The 25,935-nt window shown below is 39.7% G+C and overlaps 2 protein-coding genes across 3 annotated transcripts; both read right to left on the bottom strand.

Moving 5' to 3' along the window:
• Positions 1-2,648: 2,648 nt before the first annotated feature.
• On the bottom strand, positions 2,649-7,965 carry macc1 (MET transcriptional regulator MACC1). 2 transcript variants are annotated; one of them, XM_085365799.1, is made up of 5 exons: positions 7,876-7,965; positions 6,282-6,404; positions 4,146-6,193; positions 3,338-3,526; positions 2,649-3,251 (listed from the first exon to the last, which is right to left on the bottom strand). In XM_085365799.1, exons 2-5 carry the CDS (start codon positions 6,394-6,396, stop codon positions 3,048-3,050), a joined length of 2,556 nt encoding a protein of 851 aa, XP_085221925.1. In that variant the 5' UTR covers positions 6,397-6,404; positions 7,876-7,965; the 3' UTR covers positions 2,649-3,047. The 2 variants fall into 2 exon arrangements, with proteins under 2 accessions (XP_085221925.1, XP_085221923.1); XM_085365797.1 differs by lacking the exon at positions 7,876-7,965 and having other exon boundaries at positions 6,282-6,414.
• Positions 7,966-14,486: 6,521 nt separating this feature from the next.
• On the bottom strand, positions 14,487-16,322 carry sp8b (sp8 transcription factor b). The gene is made up of 2 exons (XM_085365800.1): positions 16,302-16,322; positions 14,487-15,824 (listed from the first exon to the last, which is right to left on the bottom strand). Exons 1-2 carry the CDS (start codon positions 16,320-16,322, stop codon positions 14,487-14,489), a joined length of 1,359 nt encoding a protein of 452 aa, XP_085221926.1.
• Positions 16,323-25,935: the final 9,613 nt, after the last annotated feature.

Below are 25,935 nucleotides of genomic sequence, written 5' to 3' on the forward strand. Positions count from 1 at the left end.
CTGTGTCCTGAACACATCACATTAGTCAATAACTAGTATGTTTATGGATATTTAATTACAAATGTTTCATTATAGCTCACATTATTGCTTTTTTAAAAGGATCGAATGCTTGAACCCAAGGATCGTGGAGATAATCTCACAGAGAAATCATTTCTCTGGACCTACCAGTGGTTATTATGACTAAAACAGGGAACCTTTTGTCCCATTTCCTAATGAAGGATGAAGTGTGCACAGAGCAGCGCTTTAAAAATAGCCGTGGGGATCAAATATTCTGGTCTTCTCAAAATAAGCATGTCAAATTTAAAATGTGTTACTAAACCTTTAGTTCTATCTGGGGCCATTCTTGTCTCTGGGGATAATTTGAGTGTTTTTCTATGAAGAATTTGACTGTTTTTCAAATATGCTGTGAGTTTTGATTTCCTCACTGTCCCACTGTCTTGGTGATTTGACCTGAATGAATGTTTTTTTCTTTTTTTAGAAGAAACAACAAAGTTTGATTAATCTTAAAGAAAAAGCTTCTTTTCTATGAAGTGGTAGCACTACTGAAAATGGGGGATAAGGCTTGTGTGGTGTTACTATGAAAAATAATCTGATGCATACAAAAGTAGGCTGTGTGGTTTCACTTTTCACCATCAGAGGTGCCGTAATTCTTTGTGCCACAGATTCAATAAGCTGCTGGAAACATTCCTCAGAGATTTGGGTCCATATTGACATGATAGCATTACACAGTTCCTGCAGATCTGTCAGCTGCACATCCGTGATGGTGATTGTGGAGTCTAGTTGAAAACAGTGAGCTCATGGTTGTGTTGAAGAAGCCAGTTTGAGATGATCTTTGCTTTGAGATGTGGCAAGATATGGTTATCTATCTGGAAGCAGCCATCAAAAGATGAGAACATTGTGGTCATAAAAGGATGGTGCTTTGTTATTTGACCTCATCAAAAACTCAGACTCATGAGACCAGGCAACATTTTTCCAGTCTTCTATTGTTCAGTTTTAGTGACCCCTTGTGTAGCCATAGTTTCTTGTTTTTAGCTGACGGCGTCTTCTACGGTAGCCCATCTGCTTCTATGTTGTGCTTTCATAGATGCTAACTACCATGCTACATTAAAAGTCTCTTAAATCATCTTTCTTCCCCATTCTGGTGCTCAGTTTGAACTTCAGCAGGTCATCTTGACCATGTCTACATGTTGAAATGCATTAAGTTGCTGCCTTGTGATTGTCTGCAATAGATATTTGTGTCTTTTGTTCCTAATGTTACCTGTAACATTTGTCCTGCTAAATTAATATTATGCAGGTTTATCAGTCCTTAGAAAAAGCATTGTTGCATCTTATACAATCACCTCAGCACTTCACTCTGCTGCCTGATACCACTTTCCTGTCTTGATTTACTTTTCCCGCACTGTAATCAGTGAGCAAAAGGAAAGTCAATTCAGCGTTCTCTGCTCTCTGTTTAACTGAGAACTGGCACATAATGCTTTCGACTGAAACTAGCTTAAACAAACAGGTAAAAGCAAACAGCAAGAGAAGATCAATGGAAAACACTGACACACAAGATGTGTCGTTTGACTTCATTAAAACTGGAAAAACAGGAGACACATATAAGCTTTGAAGTATTCAAATATTGTTAAAATATCTATCTTTATCTGTCTGTCTATTTTCATCACTGGGATGCACAAAGACCTTACTGTTATGATGCAATCATCGGAGTTCTGTACCTGTATATTAAAACAAAAGATGATCACAATAGATTTATATATTTTTATATTTATTCACATCTTATTCTTCTTTCTTTTTTTCTTTTTTCTTTTTACATACAACGTGGTATCAAAGACTGAAGGCAGTGTGTACTGTACATGGCACCACTCTCCATTTGACAAAAAAACCCAACATTACATTATGAATTATGAACACACTGCAATTACAATGTATACATTATAAAAGTACTGTTTTTGTGCATGTCTAAAATATTACATTACATTAGAAAAATAGCACTAATATTTAAGAAAACAACAGTTTAAGTTACATTATAGTAGCTCCTTAACAGTTTATTTACTGCCATCAAGGTACTTTGACTTTGGTCGTGCGTTTTTATTTTCAGCACGCAGACCTAACACTTCATTCACGGACTCAGAAATGCAACCCTAGATTTCTTTCTTTTCTTTTTTTTGCAACAGTGTTCACATTTATCGGTTTCATGCAGCTGCTTTACATTATATTATAGAAAAGCCTTAAACTTTTTTTAAACTCCACTGATACAAACACTTAGAGGAGCCTTGCTGTGGATCCTGTTTCAGAGAACTCACCAATTATTGGTTACAATAACTATGCAAAAACTGTTGGTGGAAGCGTCTTGAAAGGTGTAGAAACAGCACATGTATTGGGAATGTATTTTTAATAATACAAATTTGTGTAAAATTACCTTTCGACTGAAAGGCAATGGAATAAAAAGACAAACAAATAAAGCAGAAGGAGTCCTGAGGCACTCTGCTGGTTAGAATTTTGGAAACATTTATAGAAAAGTTATAGAAAGATGACATAGTTGGAGGAAAAAACAAAAAACCCTTTTCGCATATCAACGATAGAGGATGGATTTGTGTAACTGTAATATTATTTTTTGTAAATAATTTTAACCAACAGAGTGCCTCTGGACTCATTCTGCTTTTATTTAGTTGTTTTAACTGACTCATGAGCAGCTTTTATCTTTTATCTGACAAATAATTACACATCAGGAGCATTGTTAATACCCAGGACACCTGATGGTAGTTGGCTAACCTCATGGAGATTTGACAGAAGGAAAATTAACTTTAACGACATGTGGCATTTCACTATAACAGACATCACACTTTAATTTTCTCATATTTTTCTCAACAGTGTGTTAGCTGTTCTAATATATAATGTAGCTGTGTGAGTTCTAATGCTCTGTGCAGAAAATGAACATCGAGACAAAGTAAGCAAAGCCACAAGACAACCAGAAAAGATATGTAACATGACCATTCGAACCTCACCACCTTGTAACAAAAGATGTTTTGATTGCTGGAAGAGGAGGTTTAGGCTTTTGGGTAAGCAGAGGCTCGAAAGACATTGAGGCAGTTCACTGTGACGAGCACACCGGTCAGGTGCCTCCAATGTCTCGTGGCAGGGTTTTTCATTTTGTCCAGGGCCAGGTGCAGATCCTGGATTAGGTCCTTGTAGCTATCTCCATAGCGAAGACTCCAGGAGTACAGAAAGTCATAGGCAGGCTTCCACATTGACTGAAACAGAACACATCGTTATTCTTTTTTTAATTGTCAGATGTGAAACTTCGAATAACTTTCCTAAAACAAAACATTTAACTGACCTGGGGACCGACTTCACCGTTCTTCCCTCGATGTGGTGCTTCATGCGTAGCTATTTGTGTGCTTGAGAACTTTCCCATTTTCTCAGCGAGCTCCCGCCATCGAATTCCCAGTTCCACGGCGGTGGACAGAATGACAGTGTTCTGTATGACCTGGGCAACAAGACTCACTGAATCCATCCTCAGCAGGCCCTTGACAACCATATTAAAAATACAAATTAGCTATAATGAAAGCAATTAGAGAGTACAGTGTGAGGCAAAGCAGAGGGGATTTTAAAGGAATAGTTCATCCCAAAGCTGTCAGGTAAAGGAAGCCTGCAGTGACCTAATGTTGCTCAGGTGAGCGGAGGGGGATGTAGTTCCAGGTCGGGTAGATCCATGCTTACTTTTTCACAGTGTGAAGTCTGTAGTTTTTAGACAGAAAATAGTTCCAACATCAAATGAGGTTTGTGGATTTTTTTTGTAATTAGGTCACATTTTTCTGGAAATAGGACTTAAATGCAAATTTCTGGTGGATTTTTTTGCCTGCTAGTTCATGACGTTAAAGAGAAGAAAAGTCTTTATAGCTAGTAACTCAAAGATTAGTCAACATACAAAGACAAAAAAAACATATATTGATAAACTGTATTATAGACCAGAGGAAAAACACAAACACTCAGCATTGATCTAAGATAAGGCAGCATGAGTATTAGGCAGCCACTATAGCTGCTAACCTGACACTGGGGAACGTGACATCGGGATGAACCTAGCATGTTGCAAGCATAATGAAAATGGACCAAAAACAAGGCCACTATTTACTTCCTGTACTTACAACGATGAGTTCATGCAGAAACTTCCTGCCCCTCACAGTGTGGCAGTCTTCCTTCAGCTTCTCCAGAATGCACGCCACTTTATCGGGCTCAGTTTCAGCATGCCTCCGTATGAGTGCGTCCTGAGGCAGCTTGGTATACCCTAAAGCATCTGCAAAACATCTCCAGCTGGTAATGTGCTCGGTGACCAGTGTCTGGATGGCAGAGTACATGTAAGTAAGTTTCTTAAAGGGCTTCGTCATGTTCTCCAGAAGGACTTCTGTGGTCACTTCAATGTCATAGAAGTCCATCACCTGGTCCCTAGTTATGAGTTTGATGTTTTTGCAGTGAATCAAACCAGTCTTCCCTCGGAGGAATCCGATATACCACTCTTTGACTTTTGAGTTTCCCACAGACTTAACTGGATTTCTGGAAAGGAGAGCCACTGTGTCACCCTTGAAGTACTCCAGGAGATATTCTACACGTGGCTGACGAAAGACAGACTTTAGGGCCACACCGTAGCACTGCAAGTTCACAGGCCTGTCTGTGAATTCTGGTAAATTTGAATGACATTCCTCAGTGATGGGAATAGGTTTTATCATTTTGACCGGCCTTTCTATCTGTCTGGTCGCTCGCTTTTCTGATCTGATGGGTGCAGCAGGAGGGGAAGGCACCTGAAAATCTGCAATAGCTGAACTGTTTGATTCCTTCACTTGTAAATCTAGTTTAAAAGGGGTCATGTCTGCATTACCAGAACTAGATAATGCAATGGGCAGATGCAAAACTGTCCCTATTTTCAGCTGACTTTCTCTCACTTCTTTCAGTTTGTCTTCAGCTTTGATTTTAAACATCGAGTCAGTAATGCCGACTTCAACATGAAGGTTGCTGAGCTTGTCTGGTTTAAAGCGATGTTTTCCCCAAAGTTGCAGCACAACAGGAGGCAGGTATTTGTTGCCTCTGCAGATATCAGAAAACGGGAGCTTTGGTGGAACGTCCTCATGGCAACAGACAACTATCACGATCTTAAATGATGGGTGGATGTATCTGGGACCATAAACTGCGACAGTGATTTTGCGGTCAAGGTAATCCCAGACTGATGTAGCAGGGGACTGCAGTGCAGAGGCCTCTGCAACTGCAATCACAAAAAAGTGTGTCTTCAGATCCTGGAGCTTCAACTGCATCGTATTCTTGTGAACGTAACAGTCATTCAATCTGTTGTAAGGGCCTGTTCTTTTGTTGGACACCAGCCCGTATAAAGTGGTCATCACCTGACTTGAATCATCACTCTTCACCTCTCCTGACAGTTTCATCTCCAGGGACAAAGTTTCCTTTGTGTTGATGTTGCTGAGAACCACCTCAACGAGGGGACTAATGGTTGTCATGTAGTTGTTGTTGAGTCCAGGGGGAGGATTTAGCACTGCTTTGAGTGTAACTTCCTGGACTTCTCCAGGAGGAACATGTCCTTCTGGTATATGGATGGTAATTCCTGACTCCGGTAACTGTACTGAGCCACCAGCATGGCCAATCTTGCAGATAACTTGAAAGTTAGTGGCCTGGGTCTGAGCCCATCCAGGGCTCTGGCTAATCACATTCAGGTCCAGGCATGAGCGTGTTAGCTGCCTATGGCTCAGCCAAGCCATTTTATAGGCCTCTCTGTCATTCTTTAGCCACTCAAAATCTGGACTCAGCACCGGCACGGGAGGTGCGAAGGTGTTCTCCTGTCTCAGCACCTTTCTTTCTATATCATCCATGATGTGTGAAGTACTCCTCCATCTCCCAGACTTGTTGCTGATGTTCTGTCTGCTCTCCAGAAAGTTGCTCACGTTGCCTTCATTGGAAGAAGTGCTGATGGCATCGTCGTTACTTGTGTACTGATGCCCTTTATGGTCTTCATGTAAATCTGATGAATCAAAACTATGCTTGTCTGTGCCGATGTGTACAATATCTTCTAAGAAAGGGTTTGACGCAGATATCTTGTTCCAAAAAGGATTTTTAGTCGGAGATGAAAGTGAAACGTTTGACTGCAAAAATGTCCAGTCAGAGTTTTGTGTCTGTCCTGACACGAGCCCACCTGTGAAAATTGAGATGGGGGTTAACATTATTACCACATGTTCAAATTCAAAGCACAGGTCACTTAAGCTTGAAACTGAGCTTTTTACCATTCAAGTTATTGCTGGGTGGGGTGCTGTCAGTCAGATCAATCAGGGTGCCCTCGGATTTACTCCGCATGAGACTCCCAACACGACGGAAGGACCTGGTTCTTCCAGCTGCCATATTTTCATCTGTAAACATAAACATGGATTCATTATTTTGGGGCGTAATTACATTACTCCTCAAACAATATAATAGGAATCCCAGTGCAAATCAGCTGCTCATCAGAAAATGAACAGCAATCAGATGACAATTAAGTCACTACTAAAGCGAAATATTTATAAACATTTGAATATTTGCTTTTTTTTTTTCAAACAAAACAAGAAATAATCTGGAACTAAGGATATAATAATCAAGCTATACAATTTAATTATGAAGATAATAACTAAGAAATACCTTGGTATTAGAGGATGCTTTTAGCTGGATGATATTAGACTGAAATGTAAATAACAGCTTAATAACAAAAGCAAATGTTTGCTGTAAGGCAAAGACAGTTAAAAAGAGTATGGTACTGTTAAAAAAATATAACCTCTGTGCAAGAAAATTATAATTTCTGTGTAAATATTTGGAATTAAAAAGTTCTTGGCACTTGTTTCCATATTATTACATCTAGTTATTATCCCATTATACACATTTCTGTCTAATATAATTCTGCTGAAAACCATGCTTGATCTCAAACTCTAACTTGGTAATTAAATGCTAATTAAATTGTATTATGTAGCTACTGTCTCTTTATTTCCACAATATTACCCCACTATTAAGACTTTATTAATGGGATACCATTATTTTACTTCCAGTTTGGATTTAATATAAAAGCAAGTGGCAGCCCTACAAATATCTGTAAATATAGATGAATTTGAAAGTGTTGTGACAGGTGGCAACAACCTTCACAATAAAAGTAAAGCTACAGCTTTGTTCTGTCTCACAGGTGTTTCGTCAGGCAGAATGGGCCCCAGGGTTTCGGCGGAGCTTCAGTCTGTTACAGAAAGCTGCTCCAAACTGTCTGAACTCTTCAGTTTGTTACTTGTTTGCGTAAAATGACACTACCCATTCAATAGTTGTCACAGTGAGTCAGTCATTAATAATGTGGTTTCTTACACCAGTGCACAAAAACAGGTTGGTCTTGTCAAGCCTATGACACACTAGTCACTTCACAAAGAGCTTCTTCCTATGATCAAAGTCCAGTCCTATTGTACTACAGACCGTGTATTTTCCGAAGAAACACTGCTTTACTTGATCTGCATTGCATTTCCTTTCCATTATTATTCGAGGCTGAGCAAACAGCTCCAATTAAATTCACGCGAACATTATTTTTTCCCCTCTGATCAGATGAAAACACTATCAAGCAAATCTTTGATTCATTCACAATCCGATCAGAAACACTTTAACACAAAGTCCCTCAGCTCCAGCTTCTCTAAACACATCTACAACATCAAGACACGCGTCACTGCCATTTTCGCACCTGAACAGGTGTAGACTTCACTGAGTAGCGACAAAGTCATAAAGTCTAACGCCTCGGCTGTTCATCTGAGTGCTCCTAATATTAACACCAAGACGAAAAACTATTAGATACGAGACAAAGAAATCAAAGTTTGATCTAACCGTCAGCACGAGATGTTTGTAGATTTCCTTCAGCTCTTTGGCTAGAAAAGAGGTCAATCCAGTATCATCAGCGCTGCTTTTTAGGGCGTGAAAACGAGAACCCCGACCTCCTCACGTCACAGCTTCTTCTTAGTCTATTTGCCTTTGGCCACTAAGCATTTTGGGACTGGAAGTTTAAATTATTACCGGAATCCCGGAGGAGGAGTGGCCTTAGGTAGACAGTGCCTACAATATCCACAATGCAACACAGTGTTTACGCACGCATGAAACTGAGCGATACTCGTGGTTTCGATGTAAGTGTGACTTGACTGATAAGCGCTATAGGGGTTGCAAAAACATATTAGACAGGCTGGTGCACCGACATGAAATAAGGTTAATTTACACAGCCTGAAGAAGCATAACTGGTTTTATGTATTTATATATATATTATATATATATATTTTTTGTACATGGTTGCAACGCGTGAAAGTCACGCAGTGTATAGTTAAGCCAAAAACAACAGAAAAACCTACCATTTCTCTTGCTTCTCAGTTTACTGAATGTGTTTGCTGTTTTTTCATGGTCTTCACTGTGGCATTTTATCGCTGCATTTCGAGTAACAACATAAAAGGAGCTTAATCGTTAGCACAAACTTAAGGATAAGTTACAGTGTAACTTACACTGATGATTTAGCGCTCATATAAAAAAAAGATAAGGGCAGAGCTCGGTAGTAGACGTGTATGTAAGTTACAACTTGAGGAATCTTCCGGCTGTTATTGTTGTTGTTACTGAATATCCTGCTAAAGCTGAAATGTTCCTTCAGAACTGTTCGACTGGCCTGTGGTCTCTGATGTAAGCTCTTTCATCCTCAAGCAATTCTCCAGGAATGCAATAAGCACTCTTGAGTAGATTATGACACTGGAAGTAAAAAAAGAAACGGCCTTTGGTTGCTGTAGCTTGGATTTCGCTGTGGGTAATAATCATCTGCTGATACAGAGTGTATAGGTCTAAGTAGCAAGCATTTGCAAACCTGTTATATATAGCATATTCATGCTATATATTCATGTTTCTATTTTACTGAAATGTAGTGCATTCTCCTTCATATATGGTGACTCAAAACTGCCCATCGGTGTGAATAGTTGTCTGTCTGCACAAAACAAAAAAACTTTGCACAGATTAACTTGGTAACCTGTCCAGAGTGTACCACACCTCTTGTCCTATGGTAGCTGGAATGGGCAACCCTGAATTAGACAAGTGGAAGAAAACAGATGGATGGATGTTGTACAATATATTTATGTTTTTTGTTTGTTTGTTTTCACTTTGAGGCTTTCTTGTTCTTCAGTGTAACCAGTGGCTTGCATCATGTTGTTAACTCTTGGTATTTACATTAATAAAGGTATTAATGTAAATGTAGAGACCTTGACAGTGGCACTCCTACCTTCTTGTTCTTAACTTGGATGTTGGGAAGTTGTGCAATTTTGTTGTCTTCTTTGGTCTTTCAGGCCTTTTGATGTTGTTGAGCTGGCCAGTGCATTCCTTTGTTGTATGATTGTTGATTTGGCCCCTCCTAAAGTTTCGGCTGCCAATCGGGTTGGTTTACTTTGTTTTTTCAATCTAATTATTGTCTTTTTCACTATCACCAACATCTCTTTGCACACTCTATTAAGAGCTCCAGTGAAAAGATACAAAATACAGGTTCAACAGGAATCAACTCCAGATCTTTTATCTGCTTAATCTGTGATGAAATCAGGAAACAGGTTTGAGCTGCATGCTTGTCAGTCAATAGTCCAATTATTTTTAAGCTTGTTAAAATTGAGGACTGTGTACAGAAATAGCTGCGGTTCCTAAACAGCAATACTTAAAACCCCTTGAATTAAAACGCAAAGACCGCCGTTCAATCGCATCTGGGGCTTTTTGGCAAAAAAATTAATAATTGTCCAAAATATATGGACGAAAAAGTCTGTAGCCTACACTGCCTGCAAAGGTCTTCACTGGGCATTTTACAATCTATAGTTTCTCAAGAGTCTTTTCATTTGGAATACAAGCTTTATTTAGCTTGATTGTTAATTTAAGATACTTGAGTTTAGAAATCCGAATTAAAGTGGATGTCTAATGTTTACAATATCGTGCCACTTGATGGAGCCATTTCTCTACCGTACAACTGGTGAGCCAGCGTGTGTTGTTTCAAACAATGAAGTTGGGTAAAGTTGTTTTTATGTTGATGTTTTTAATGATCCAAAACTGCTCTGATGAGATTATATGAAACACAAATCTGTGATTTTCAAGGTTTAGGTAAATAGTGGTTGTAAGAGAAAAATAAAGCTAATTAAATTATTTTCAAGCATGAAGTATTGAAATACAGGGAGTAACAGATTTGAAAAGGTACATGACTTCCAATCTGGCATTTTCTTTTTAAAAGCCAGTAATTGCTGTCCAATGACAGTAAAGACGAAGCTTTGGTTAAGTTTTTTATGGAAGTTTCGCCATTTGATTACAAGAAAAAATGGAGGGTTGTGGCTCAGATCTCACTTATGGCTCAAATGTTCATTAAGTAGAAATGAAAAACGTCAAATCAAGAACCTTGTCTGTACTATAGGTGATCATTCCTATTTCTCTAAAGTTGTACATACTTTTGTCTGTTTCTGGAAAACAGAAATTTACCTTACAGATAAAATATTATTTCTCATTCACTCATTTCTCTATCTATCTATCTATCTATCTATCTATCTATCTATCTATCTATCTATCTATCTATCTATCTATCTATCTATCTATCTATCTATCTATCTATCTATCTATCTATCCTCCAAAAGATTTGGCTTTAGATTCATTAAACAACCCTAAAATCATAAATCGATGCTAATTTTTAGCATCATTGGCATAATATTATTTCTTTCCTGTTTTCTAGGTAACCGGATCAACGATAAACTTGGCTGCCAACACACGGTGTGCTCTGACCATAGCTGTTATTGTGGCCTTCATCCACAGTTGGCAGGCCCATCCTCTTCATCCTGGCATGCGTGCACTTCCTGTGGCCAGCTTAATTCAAATGAGGCCAGCGGTGGGACGTTCCTCTGAGGACCACGCGATGCAACAACAGTCTAGTAAGGTGCTAATGGTATGACAACACGGAGTGGTGCACTGAAACGTTTGGCTGAGATGAGTCTCTCATATTAACTGTTCACTTTTTGGCTGGTTAGATTATTTTGGAGGCGGCTTTTAAAACTACAAGCCTGTTGTGTTCTGACTGAAATGTTTAAAACGATTTTAATTTAAAAAAAATGAAGATGCATCACTTTATAAACTTAACTTGCAGTAATATGGTAAGCCACAAATACAATGCTGAACTAATTAAAAATTAGTTATTATTATGATATTATTTTTTTAAAACTCAGTTTTAGGTTTACTTTATTTGAATCATGAAGTCTTTTCACCCTAAATGAGCCAGAATTTAAAAAACAAACAAAAAATGTTCTACATTTTATGCTTAAAGGGAAATTTGACTGCCTAAACATTTATTAAGCAGACCAGCTACATATAAATCAGCTACAAAATCTTTGGTTAAAGCTGTGTAAGTGCTGTAATATCTCTATATTCAAATCCCACATGCCAAAGCACTTTGGGGATTCATGAACTCAGTAAAAGCAGGATATATCATTTGTGCACTCCTCTGTTTCATTTTTCTTTCATCCTTGGACCACAGTAGAGCAACTTTATTTGTATGAAAATGTGCAAATGAGTGTGGAAGTATTTAAAAATAATATTGAAAAGCAGATGAAACTGAGTCTGTTTGCTATTGTGAGTCTTTTTCAGATCATGTCAGCAAAACACCTGGAGACTGTGAGCTTGATGTACCCAGAAAATATCCAGTCACTCTGATGAGCTTTCCTCGTGTACTGCTAAACGGAGCAGCTGTGAGTGTAAGGACTTTATTTTTTTAATGATCACTTTAACCTTGTTTACAAGTACAAAGTATGTTTAGGAGTCTTACAACTGTCCGAGTCAAAACTTTGTCTGAAGATTCAGTAACACTTCACGAGGACGAGGTGGGTAAACTTACAAAAGCGCATAATCCATTATTAGACGATTAGCTGAAATCAGAGGCTAAACTTTTAATCAGGTCTGGCATCAACAATTATAAATGTAACCATGCTTTAATATCAGATATGATTATATATCAGAATTGCTTAAGGCATCGCAATATGCTTTCTACGAAGTGAAAAGAAATCCGAGCTTTAAATCTGATCAGGATGATCCAGGGCTGGTCTTTAAATACTGTCGGTTGAGCAGAATAGCGCTGGATGGCGCTACAGAGCTTTAAATTCAAAGCCTCCTTTCTGAAGTTTAGAGATTAAGCTGTTTCTCAGAGATCCGAAGGAAAAAAAAACTCAGAATAATTCAGTTTTTATTATATTAGTTTCCCTACGCATCACTTTTTATTTTTTGTAAAACAGTTTAGAAGATGGGAAATGTTACGTCAGTGCGCACTCTGTATGTTACAATCGGCTCTTAAAATTTGACGCCTTAAACCCAGAAACCAGAAAGAGAAAAAAGAAAAAGAAAGACAGACGGTCTCTATTTTCAGCTGTAATGACATGAAATACGATGTTCAACTAAATGAAATAAAAGTCTCTGTGTTAGGCAAGTAAAGTAAATGAGCACATCTGAATGGAAAAGTCCACAGATTTCTTGTGCTTTTGCTTCGAATCTTGATTTTAAGTAATTTTCTGACTTGAAATGAGGTCAAATTAAGTCCAGCCTGAAGGGAAACAAAACTTTCCGCAGAAGAACGCGCGCTGTCCTCATTAGACGATCTAAATGTTTACACACAAAAATAAATAACGTAGGCACTCAACCTGCTGTGCATTTATTAGTAACATTTACAAAAACGGAAGAAAAACGAGTGTTTTAAGAATGACCAGTGAGAAGGAAAAACCTGAGGATGAAAATATACTGGAGATTTGGATGGAAATAAAGAATGAAACAAAGAAGAATAGTAGCCTAGTGATAAATACAAAATAAAAATGCTAATTACAGTGTGTTGCTGCGAGTATTTACTATACGCAAATTAACTCATCATAAACCGTGGTTTAATGGTAAAGCCGCGTCCTCAGAAAAGTTAAGAGGCTGAATTTTTCTGCTTAACAGATTTTTTTAAACGATAATGACTTATTTCAAGCTAAATAGATTTTTTTTTTAAATAACACTGAATTTTCTCCCCGTTTCTAAATAATTGTTACATTTTATTATTGAAATTTAAATTAAGCTGCGAGCAAGGGCCTGGTGTTGCTGGAGGCCGTTACGGAGATCACGAAACTCAACAGTTTTTCACATTAATAGCAAACACACGGACTTGTAATGTAACATGAAGGCAAAGTGTAATTTATGAGTTTCTTTTAGGCGTTTACATTTTTTTTAATGACTCAGCAATCCGACAAACTGAGTCGATCAGGTGCTTCTGATTTCATACTGACTTTATTGAGTGGCTCACATAAAAAGCCATTCTCGGAGTAAGAGAGAGAAGGAGAGAGAGAGAGAGAGAGAAAGAAAAAAATATCATTGTAAAATTAAAATCACTTTACAACATGCTTACTTAAATTAAACGAGTGGGTAAACAGTAAATGATTTCAAAACTTTACAAATAAATTCGAAGTGCGCCTAATGATAGATCCCTAAATACAAGAAAAAGTCGTGGTTAAATATAACTCCCCACAATACATTTTATATCATATCAAAGAAAATCCAAGTACATTTCCGTATATTTTCAAATATTTACTAGAGTCCATATACAGCTAGAAATACCTATACAAAATCGTCTCCTGGACAAATACATTGCTCACCTTTACACTGGGCTGTAATTATTCTAACCTACATTTGTAATTATATACAACACATTTTGCAGCGAAGTCTAAGTAACCTCAACAGGCCTAGTGATAAAGTTGGCGCATAGTGTAGGCTGCGAAGAGAATAGCAGTGATATATATATATATATATATATATATATATATATATATATATATATATATATATATATATATATATATATATATATATAAACACCTGCTCTTCCTTTATCACTTTATTTAATGGGATCATCACTCCCGTGTCTCACCGCCATACTCTACAGGTATTTGTTCCTATCGAGCAGTCCATCCACATTGACAGCAACAGTTTCCCCTGCTCGATAATAAAGTGCCAGTGTTTGGTTTTCAACAATATGCATGATAGCAGTTGCTCAACTTTTTCAGGCCCTACAATTTTGACAGCAGTGTTTTCTGTCTTTCGCGTCTTATACCGGACAAATAAAACATCAGGCGTATTCAGGATCGGGCTGCAAAAGAAAAACAGTAAGAAACATAAAAAGTTTTGATCGTGCCCTCCCACAGTGTGTCACACAAGGACTTGACTACACTTTCACACCGCAGATGAGAAGTTTCTGATGGCACGGCTATGAAATTATTCAATTGGACGTCTTAAGCACTTGGAAAGAGTCAAAGAAACATAGAGGCCGATTTTCTCATTAAATGACAATGATGATGCACCAAAGTATGTCCACTTTCATGTCCTCTCGGACAATTCCATCACGACACTTTGCTGTTTTACAGTTTTCACTTCACTGGGGGAGTTTTTTTTTAGAGCCCGTTCATGCCTACTCCCTGGGCAGACTCAGGTGGGTGCAACAGGTCTGGGGAATGGCATGGAGGGCTTCCCGGTGCACTGTGCTCGCTGTCGGTATCACTCCCCCTCTTCCCTCCGCTGCCCCCGGAGCCAGAGCCGGCAGATCCCCCGGCGCTGTGAGTTTTTACGTGTTTACTCAGGTGATCGCTACGCATAAATCTCTTGTTGCACACCGGACAAGCGAATCGCTTCTCCCCTGTGTGTGTGCGTAAATGTCGCTGGAGCTCGTCGGAGCGAGTGAACCTTTTTCCGCAAAAGAGCCAGTTGCACACAAACGGCCTCTCGCCTGTGTGCCACCTCAAATGCGCCTTTAGGTGCGAGGTTTTCCCGTAAACCTTCCCACAGCCTGGAATGTGACAGCTGTGGAGACCTTTCCTCCGGAGGCTGGCGCCCGCCGGTCCCAGTCTCTCCGCCTCCTGGCAGTTTGGACAGTCGCAGGTGGCTCTTCCCGAGTACCGCCGGGCAGATGACCTCGGAGACCCCGCTAAAGACGCAGGTGGACCCCCGGAGAGCATAGTCCCTCCTGCCCCGGTTAAAGGAGAGGGGCTTGTGTCGGGATAAGAGGATAACACCGGCTTGAAACCGTCCATCAGGTGTTGGCCGGTTGTCAACAGGTGTGGAGATGGACTTGTACTGAAAGCAGAGTGACTTAAACTCGAGTAATCAGAGTTATATCCGCCCAGGGGAGAGTGCAAGGAGGTCTGGAGTCCACCGGAATGTAAGGACGTCTGTATTGCTGCTCCGTTAGGGTTCTGAACGTCAATCCATCCCGCTCCCACATCCCACCATGCAGAGGCTCCGGTGGTACCAACGTCTCCCGTGGGGATCCCGGGATGAGACGATTTGAACCAGGACTCGTAAGGATGCGCAACGCTCATCCTCGGATAGATGCCCTGCAAACTGTCCACTGAGGTGTGCACTTTTGAGATGAAGACCGGCTGGTGGCTGGACTCTTGAGAGCTGCTCGACACGGACGCTTGGAAAACCGAATAATCGTTTCCAAAGTGTGAACTAGACGAGGTACCGGACGTGAGGGAAAAGGCACTGGATCCGGTGGAGCTGTTGGTGCCAAAAGAGTCCGAGATGCCAGATCCATTACGCGATACCCCGAAACCGGGCAGGCCGGATCCGAGACTGCAGCTACTCGCAGCGGCTCTTTTCCACGGGTGGAAACCTTTTCCAAATGACGAGGAGTTATCCGAAATTGTCGACGGTGAAGGGCTCGGACTCCCTATTTTGTTACATGTTGCAGCTAACATGGCTAAAGGAGTCGATCCTAACCTCGGCTCCTCCTGAAAGGACAAGAAAATATGTAAGCGACTTACAAGTTCCACAGATTAATTACAGGCATTTTAATGCATTCTTTTCGGATCGGGAAATAGCGTTCAAGTAGAAACAGTTTCCCTGTTTTTCAGCAGACGACTAATAAGCTGTATTTTTGTTTAAGTTTTGGTAATCAACAGAGAAGATTATCTTGATTTCCTACCTGGATGAACAGAAAGTAGACAAGTGAAATGCGTCAGACGGCGCTTACAAATGCATGCCAAACGGGACAGCAGGGAAAACATGCGTGTTTTGAGCGCCGATGACAGCCAAACTCAGCCTATATGCAGTTTACAGAGCCTCGTCTTTATCATACAAACCGCTTGCTGGAAATATAACCAACGCACTGGCTTTGCTGCTACTTTGCGACCGATGTAAGTTTAATCCCCCTCCGCAGGACAATGACAAGAACTAATTAAACCAGTAAGAAAGTCCTTTAGACTCACCCCTAGAAGTGAAGTTGCCATCACACAAAAACACAGCCCTCCTCAGAGGATCTTTTTATATTTATGAATCAGAGCACTGTTTTTTTAGAGGTGTGCAATACAATGATGTGTTCCGCCCATTCTTCCACAATTGTAGGCTCCTCTCCGGCTTTGAAGTGCCGCTGTGACACGGGCGACCAATCAGCGGCTTCGTCCCGTCGCACTGCCACATACTACCGTGAGGTCATCAATAGAGCGCCTCAGACAGCTCTCCACTCCCCCACCGCCACCCTCCCACCTCCCCTCCCTCATCCACCCCACCGCCCCCTCCATAATAAAAGACAGCGGAAGGAAGGTAAAGTTAAATGAGAGTGAATTGGGAAGGAGGTATTAGGGGGCCACTTACTGAAATTTTTACAGAACATCACATTCCATAAATTTAAAGAAGGAGGAATGATGACCCGTGTCTGGCGATGTGGGATGCTGCGTAGTAAATAAAAAGCTTGGCAAATTATTCGCCATCGCCTCCGCCGCCTCCACCAAGAGGCAACAAACACCGCGATGTAGTAGACCAAGTGCGTTCAAACTCCTCTTTCTTTTCCATTTTTCAGAAGCCTTTCGCGTTCTGAAGCGCAAGCTTAAAAAAAGTTTTCTGCTTTTTCTTTTCCCGCAAATGTACTTGTGCGTAAAAGTTGACCGACTTCATTCTGTCCTCGGTCTGTGTTTTACAGATTTCACTGCAGCTTTAAGTGCTTGTTTTACAAGGACCTCTCCACAGTTTTCTCTATCTTTCTCATATCAGACAATTACCGTGCACTCTAGTGCAATTTAGCCCCCGCGGGATTCAACATGTTTTAACTTCTTAAGAGTTAATATACACAAACTATTACAGAAGATATAAAGGGTGCATTGTTCTGGCCTCGGACCTCTATTAGATCGTCTCCAACTTTCGCATTTACTGTAATTGTGTTCAATTATCTTGACAGTTTTGATTAAAACTGCACATCGTTCACGGGAGGGATGGTTCATTTTATCATGGCTGTGTTAGTTTAAAATAAAGACCTGTGGGGATCCTGACTTCAGAAAGTCTGCTGCCTTTCTGTTAACAACTAAAACAGAATTGTAGATTTATTTTAGGAGATACTGAGAATTTCTGTATTGTAGTTAATTTAAATTATTTATTAAAGTAAGCGATGGCGCTCCGTGCGTAAAATAACGCAGGTTGCACTGAATAGGTTCATTACTTTACCCGCTGACATTTTGTAAAAATCTATACAGGAAGCTCATGTTACATAATAAGAACCTGTAGGGAAAATGTGTGTTGAACCCTGGACTCTCTGTTGGAGCTATTAGCATGCAGTGTGCACGGGAAGCATAAATTTCATTTGAATTTCAAATTTAATAACGCAGGAGGTTTTTAATCATCCTCAGTTTTATTTGTTTGATATTAACATGCTTATTGACCGGGTCTGTTGACCAGCTTGGTCATTACAGGACAGGGAAAAGTTAATTAAAACGACCAGGGATTATTCATCAAATCATCTGCCTAACCCATGTCGCTTCCTTTATTACACAGTGTGATAGATGGACTCCCTGATTAATTCTTGTGTTTCTAGGATTGGACAACAGCCTTTTCTTTTTTTTGGATTTACTTTTAGGTGTTTTTTCTTCTTCTTTTTTTAAAGAAGGATTTAAAATTGTTACAATTATTCATAATGTTGCTTCACCTCGTATAACCCATCAGCAAAATGTACATATGTTGCGTCTTACTTAATAATCCCACAGAGTGTTATTTAGTTGCCAAGCTTTGCCAACATTTAGAGGTAATTCGGCCATATTTCTGTAACTTATTACGCGTAACATCTATCCCAGGTTTAAGTTGTGTTAATGCTTTTTCTCACATTGAAGGCGAAAATCGTTAATTAATATTCCTGGCGACATGTGTGGCGATAAATAACACGTAAAAATATTTATTATAATCGTTAATTTATATGAAAGTAGCGATTAAAAAATATCAAATGCAGACATCTTAACTAATTGGACGTTGGAGGTAACACATTAGCCGTATCAGGGGGGTTTGGTCATTCATTATTATTACTATTATTTTTTTTTTTTTATCTCCCTCAACCTAACCAATCACACCAGCTTTAGAGAAAAAAAAATCATCCGAATATTGTGTGATCGTGGTCGAGGCGAATAAAATGTGACGAGGAGAAATAAAACCTACATACCGTGCTTCTCCGCTCTGCAGTGCATTGATTGACCCTCCACGTTTCGCTCTCAGCAGAGAAAACACAACATCCACCGCTGCCGGTGAGATTGTGGACCTTGCCAAATAAATGTTTCACTGGCAATTCAATTAGGAATAACTTTGAGAGGGAAAAAAAACAACCACTGCCCCTACGCGTTTACCTCTCATGTACCCGAACGCATATTATATGTACGTGTAATTCACGTTTATATTTGTAAAACAGTTGAACCTCGTGAGTGAGATGATCGGTTTCCTCCTTTCTTATTCTCAAAATAATGCTCATGTATTATAGGGGAGACCGGGGATAGTTGTAACGTGGGTCAGTTGTAACACTTCCAATTTCTCCAATCAGGGCTAAGTTTCAAATGATGTGACTCATCCTGTACATGCCCAACTCAGTTCTGCTATCACATGTGAAAAATCAGCACATTTTGTCAAACACAGACAATTTAACACGAAAAAAAGTAATTTGTATGCCAAAAAGTAAGTTTTTCTACTTTATTTCAATTTGTAATAGCATTATCTGCTTTGCAGTTAAACTCATCAAACTTAAATTATGTTATTTGTATGTCTATGGGGATATATTCTGTGTAGGTCTTTAGTGCTAATGTTTTAGCCGTTGGCTATAATGTTAGCTAGTTCATGGCTATAGGAGTCTGGGTCAGTTGTAACAGCAACAGTCTGGGTTAGTTGTAACAATATTAATAATTAACTTATATTAAACAAGTTGGGGCAACGACATCAGCAGAGAGAGGTCCACTGGTCACTTTTGTATATGCGGTTAATGCCATTGGCAACACAATTCCTCCACTGTTTGTGTTCCCACACATACATTATGCAGACCTCTGTGTCAGAGATGGACCAGTAGGAAGTACTGGTAGTGGAAATAAATCAGGATGGGTGCAAGAAACAGATTCCCTCATCTTTCTGAAGCACTTTGCAAACCACACCAAGGTAAGCCATGATAAAAAGTAATGGAATTGCGATGCTGGTGAACAACTAAATTTTTTCAGCTTCATTGTTATGTTCAAAATTGGTGCAAGAGTTGTAGGTTATAATGCCCACTGAGCCAATGAGGCCAAACTCAAGGAAGACCAACCAAAATGAACGAAATATTCAGTTGCAGAAATTTCCATAATTTGTCTTTTTTGGGGGGTTGGAATATGTTCAAAAGCTAGATTTCTGCATTCTGTCTCACACACACACACACACAGCTACACAAATGGCTCTAAGTGCATTCATGTGTTGAATAAACAAAGATTACATGTTAATGTTTTGTTAGTACCCTTATTTCATTGTGTTACATTTTACCCCAGGATATGTTACAACTAACCCAGACTATGGGGTTAATTGTAACATTTCACTCTTCGTGTTTGAGACCATACCATGCAATGGGTAATTGTGCTGCAGAGAAAATAGCTGCACTATTTAATAGCAGAGACATGAAAATACTTTGCATTACATTTTGAATCCACTACCTTAAAAGAGCTTCAATTTACAGACAGAAATGTCAAAAATGTTACAACTATCCCCGGTCTCCCCTACTGGGCAATTTTTGCGCATTTGCACTGCAAATTATGGACAGGGGACGTGTTGGCCTCTGGTGACAAATTACCCAGTGATCATACCAGCAAGACAGATGTCAGAGGTCAGTGTGATAACTCCCCGACTAAAGCATCTAGTTCCTGAGGCCACAGAGGCTGGAGAGATATTAAACCCAAACGATCTAATGTATTCTTAGGTCACTTCTTCTCCAAAAAAAGAAGGGAAAAAATCTTTTGTTGCCTGTTGCGTTCAGTAAGAGTGAGAGGGTCGGTCCCGGTTCATATGGTGCGCACAGGTTGTTCCTATCGCACGGCTGTAACAGTAAGCCGCATTGAACAGATGTCCCCATTGAAGGCTTTCTTCTTCGACACACATGGGCTATATTACCATCATGAAATCAAACTCAAAACCTGTCCCTTTCGCCACCATAATGACCGAGTTATTCTGGGCCGCTGAGCATGAACAAAGTGTGTTCAATATTGCGTGCTCCAGAATCGCTCTGCTTAGAGAACCGGGAAAAGGGAGTCAGGCCATAGATGCAGAAGTGTACTTTAATGTGAAGGTTTACAAAGCAGCTCAATAATCTGACCGCAGTGGTATTAAGGATTTTTTTTTTGAGAAAAGCATAATCACTTGTGGCTCACCAGCAATTAGGAGAGCAGTGTGGCTAAGACAGCGTATAGTCTTATTACTGTGGTTATTATTATTATTATTATTATTAAAAATAGATTAATTAATCAGGAAAACAAAAATAAAAATATATACAATATATGTATATATTTTAAAAGATAGATAGAGCGCACTGTGTAAATGGATTGCTTAGCAAAGGTGCAGAGAGCATAGAGCATAGAGTAAGACAGCAGGGTCTGTTGGTTGTTTTCTCTATTCACCGGGAGGTTGGAAAGAGCAGATGTCCGTCTGCACAGTGGCTGCCAAGTGGGTCCGGAGGAGCAGGGCAGCCACAGACACAAGAGCCCAAATGGTGTGACAAAAGATGTGCAGGAAGCCCCTCTCCGCCTGGGTGAGCCACAGAGAGGGTCTCCCCTCTCTGCCAGCCTGCAGGGGCACTCACAACACGAGCCAGAGTGGTGGCAGCAAAGCCATGTGTTACCGGCTGGAGTGCATGCTGCACCAACACTGTTATTCACACAAATATACACATGCATTTGCAGGAATGCGCACTAACAGTCTATCTATCTATCTATCTATCTATCTATCTATCTATCTATCTATCTATCTATCTATCTATCTATCTATCTATCTATCTATCTATCTATCTATCTATCTATCTATCTATCTATCTATCTATCTATCTATCTATCTATCTATCTATCTATCTATCTATCTATCTATCTATCTTGTTTTTTCCTGTGCCCACTAGGTCATGAAAAGTGGCTGAAGAGACCCTGAGACAGTTCCAAGCACAGGTGTGCATCATGGCCCATACTGAAGGGGTGCGCTGAACCATAAACAATGATATAAATGTCTGGCAAATAAAATGGCTAGTTAACAATCTTTTGACTGCTCTAACCTCTGAGCCTTTGTCGGGTATCGATCAGCCAGCTGTTCCTGGCTTTGTCTGGCAGGACGGCAGCCTCTGGTTCCTCTTGGGATGAATGGACAAAGCCACCAAAAACTTTCTGCTGCCTTTCAAGTTCGGTCTGGCTGAAAGAAAAAATTCAAACGAGGAGCCGTTCATCACTTCTAGCGGGTCAGACTTTATATATTTATCCTATTCAAATGAATTAAAATCATGAATCAGTCTGCCGCGCTCTCCGAGCTGTTTAAAAGCTTTAATATAAAGTTGCTTTTTATATCTGACAACCCCTGGCAGTGGCTTCTTTGTTCACAGTTGCCATGTTGATGGTTTACATGGAAACCATGTAAATGGTAATTTGGATGGGAATAATTTGTCTCCCTATATTAAGATAATTGTATGTTAAATAACGAATATCCTCACAATTACAGTGGGTGTCGTATGATGGGTCTTGTCACGCAGCTATGTCAGGAAAGGGTGCTAATGATCTGTCTGAGCACCTGTCAGTCAAAGTGTTGGCTGACAGCAGCAGAAGCAGTGAAATGCTCTGAGTGAGGTTTTATAGTTCAGGTTATATAGTGGGTGTCAGTGCTGCCCTCCTTCCACTAGGGTTAGGGGTTAGGGTTAGTCTTTGGGTCCTTCTTCAGCCACCCAAAGACTGCCTATTTATGATCAAAATGAAATGAGTTTATTTGGGAATTTGTTGCATAGCCTTATTAGATGTTATGATCAGTATGTCCCAGACCACTTGTTTGCTTGCCTGAGGTGATAGATTACAGTTTCACACAAACGCTGTTTATGATAAACAGTGATAACAGTGTATTTTGCCACCATTTGGCTTGACTGCTGCTGCATATGTGGGCCATGAGGTCTTCTTATTGACTTTCACTGAGCCCAACATTGCACTTTGTCAGAGTGAGCGGCAGTCTGAGAGACAGGCGGGCGAGGCAGTCATACAAAGTGAAGTACTTAGGATTAGCCCTGGCTCTTCAAGTTTCAGTAATTATCCTCCTGGAGGCATTCTTGCCGTGTTGGATAATAATGGAAGTCCGGGTGTACGCCTGTCACCTCTCAAGTGTGGGTGGAGGAAGCCAACGAGAGGCGCTGGACAGAGAAATGTTTGCTTTTCTGTTATGTCATCCGAGGAGCACAAGAGTAAAGCAAACTTGTATTGTTCGCTGAGCGCACACGGAACTGAATAACAGCACTGAGCCTGTAGTGCTTAGCGTGTAACACACAAATTGGAGTCTTCTCATTTGTGCATGTGATAATGAGACATGTTCTTCAAAAGTGATAATTTGTTTGGGCATCGAGTGTAATTATGAAGTGTCAGACATTTGTTTTTGATAAACAAGCCTCTTAAAACACACAGTTTTGTTATTTGTTAGCGAGCGAGTATCGTCTGATTGGCGCGTTGCTGCAGAAATACCCAACCCTTTTTCTTCTGTCCCTGTCTTGTCAGATATTGGCGCAGAAAGAAGAACTAAGTATCTCTTTATTTTTAAAGTTTCCATTAAGTGTTTGGAATAACAGACAGGTGTTCCTACACAGCAGGAAAAACACAATGCTTTAATTAAGAGTCAGCCCGATTTCCCAGAGGGCAGATTGTCTTCTTCCATTAACTTAGTTTATCATATAATAAAGAGGTTGCCTTGTCCTTCCCTACCCAGACAATTGGTTTTAATCAGCCAGAAGCCCTTTCATGGCTGATAATTTATGCTAAATTGACAAGGGTGGAGGATATCACAGAAAATCATTGTGACGGGGCTCAGGTCACTTGCCTGTCACCACCTTGTTTTATCCCATCCTGTGAGCTGGACAGCAGAAAAGTTCAGAAAAGTCAGATAAATGAGCAACATTTGCACTGGAGCTCAATTTAAACTTTTAAGTTAACTATTTGTGATTTAGTATTTATATAACATGTAAAAGTAGCCACTATGTCTATGGATTGACATGAAGCGAAATCAGTAAGTAACACTTGGAAGATATATTCATTTTAGTACATTCATAATTTTTAATGTACATGTTAAAATCATTCATACGAAAAGTTCAACCACAACAAACTGCAATGAGCTGTCAGTTTTGATCCTTTGATTTTTACCACAGGCCGCAAGTGTGAAAGTATAAATTGTGATTTGAAGCAAAGGAGGTCGGTCGGGGAAGGAGCGTGAGGAGAGGGAGATGCACGATGAGCATGAGGAGGAAGCTGGGACACACTTCTCGCCTTGCAATTTAATCACTGTATACCCAGGGAAGTATTGACAGTTGTCCTGTGGAAGCTATTAAAGTTGCTGTCCAAGGTTAAATGAAATTGCAGTTTATCAAGGCAGCATTGAGAAAATAAGGGAATCTGTTCATGGCTGTTGATTAATGTGGAGCGTGATCAACACAAGGGGTTCATTAAGCTATACATCACCAGGGTAATTTAACATGTCATCAGGCCTGCTGTCGCTCCCCTTCACACATTTTGCGCACCGAGGATGTTTGGTGTGTACGTGTGAGTGTTTGTGTCTTGATATCGAGGGCACTGACCTCACGTTTTTTGTTTTTTTTTAGATGTTTGTGCTAGCGCACACTTTGTTAACTCTAAAGTGAACAGAACATCTCTGCAGAGTTCATCAGAGTCCAGATAATCAAATTAATTACGTATGTGTGAGGGCGTCAGCTTGTTAGGGAAATTATATGAATCTGCCTCCAGCGTGGCTTCGAAAAATGTTATGATTTTGATCCAGATCCAGATCATAAGTCTCTATTTTTCCTGATCATCATCTCTTCTTCATCCTTTACCGTGCTTTTCATCTGATCACATCCCTGCTTTGGTCACTTCTCATTGCTCAACAGCTGACGTGCATACATAGAGGTATGCTAATCAGGCCTGGGACCTGGAGCTGTGTGTGTGTTTTTGTTTTTTTTTTTGCCTGGTGTTTTGTTTACTGGTGGATAATTGATGGTGCTTGAGGGACAGGCGTGAGTCCGACATGAATCACAGGCAACATGGCTCCTGATAAGGAGCTGAAAGTCTCCTGTAATTAAGCCGGGCACTAGAGACCAATTGTTTGTGGAATGATTTGGTCGGGGCTAATTGACACTAATTGTTTAATCAGATTTTCTTCCTCTTCATACTGCAAGCAAGCGTACTAGTACTTCAACCAGTGATGCATTGAAAGAAGCCCACGTTCTTGACACAAGAGGCATCTGGTGATGGTGAAAAAAATCTAAAAGTCTCTCCATGATATCCTGTCAGGTTCTGAAAAATATACAATAATGAGTTTTGAATAAAAAGATGATAAAATTATATATAAACAAATTATTTGGTTGGTAGAACAGTTTATGGCTGTGTCTTCTCATCAGCAAAGACATATTAGAAGTTGAGGCTGCAGCACATGCGAAGAGCTGTTTCAGTTAAGATTAAATGATGAAGCGGAGCAGATAATTAGAGACGTGTCTTCCTTCTCTATCTGATTAAACCCAGCAAGTCTGCGTAACGAGCTGGTGATGGGTGGAGATGAACACATGAACATGAGATCTAACATCGTTACATTTAACGGCAATTAAACCTGTAGATTTTTTAATTAACACAAACTATGATGGGAAATTAATGGTTATTACTCGAGGTGGGGGAGTGGGGCAGCGGAGGGGAATGTTGTAGACTTAATGTAAAACACACTCAGTACGTTGAAAAGCGTGGAGTGTCCTGAGAGGTTCACACTCAGCTGGTCAAGCTGAAATGACGAGGTCACCAATAAATTGTTGTCTTAGTGTTATATTTGGTAACATAGATGTTTACGCCTTACACAAATACCTAAAAGGTAATGTAATACTTACCAAACACCGACACGCAGACAGTTTTGCTTTCATTTTGGCTCTATCTATCCAAGGAATGTGAAATGATTGTTTGAAAAACATGGTTGTTCGAGTTAGTGTAATCCGAAAATACCTCAGAGGACAGACTGGCAATAAAATGAATAGGAAGAATTTTGTGGGTAAAGATTTTTAATAGTTGAATCTGTCTAAAAATCTTCTATATATGTCTGCAGACATTTCTGGATAACTCTTTGTCTTATCTTTAAATTGTAAGAAACTACTTTTCAATGACTTTAGTCCGACAAATGAAATTCTGTTCATATAATTTATGAGGCAAGATTCAAATATATATTTTAAATACTTGTTTTGTTTATTTTTTGTACTAGAGCCTGACCGACATAGGGTTTTTAAGACCAGTACCAATATTTGGTGATGTAAAATCTGATATATTGGATGATATTTTTTTCTTTCAGACATGCAAACATAAACAGATTTCCCTATTTGTTATATGTAGTTAT

Source organism: Diplotaxodon limnothrissa, linkage group LG11 (genome assembly GCF_057381915.1).
Source record: "Diplotaxodon limnothrissa isolate DT_005_m linkage group LG11, D_limnothrissa_male_GT1.1, whole genome shotgun sequence".
Taxonomy (NCBI): Eukaryota; Metazoa; Chordata; class Actinopteri; order Cichliformes; family Cichlidae; genus Diplotaxodon; species Diplotaxodon limnothrissa.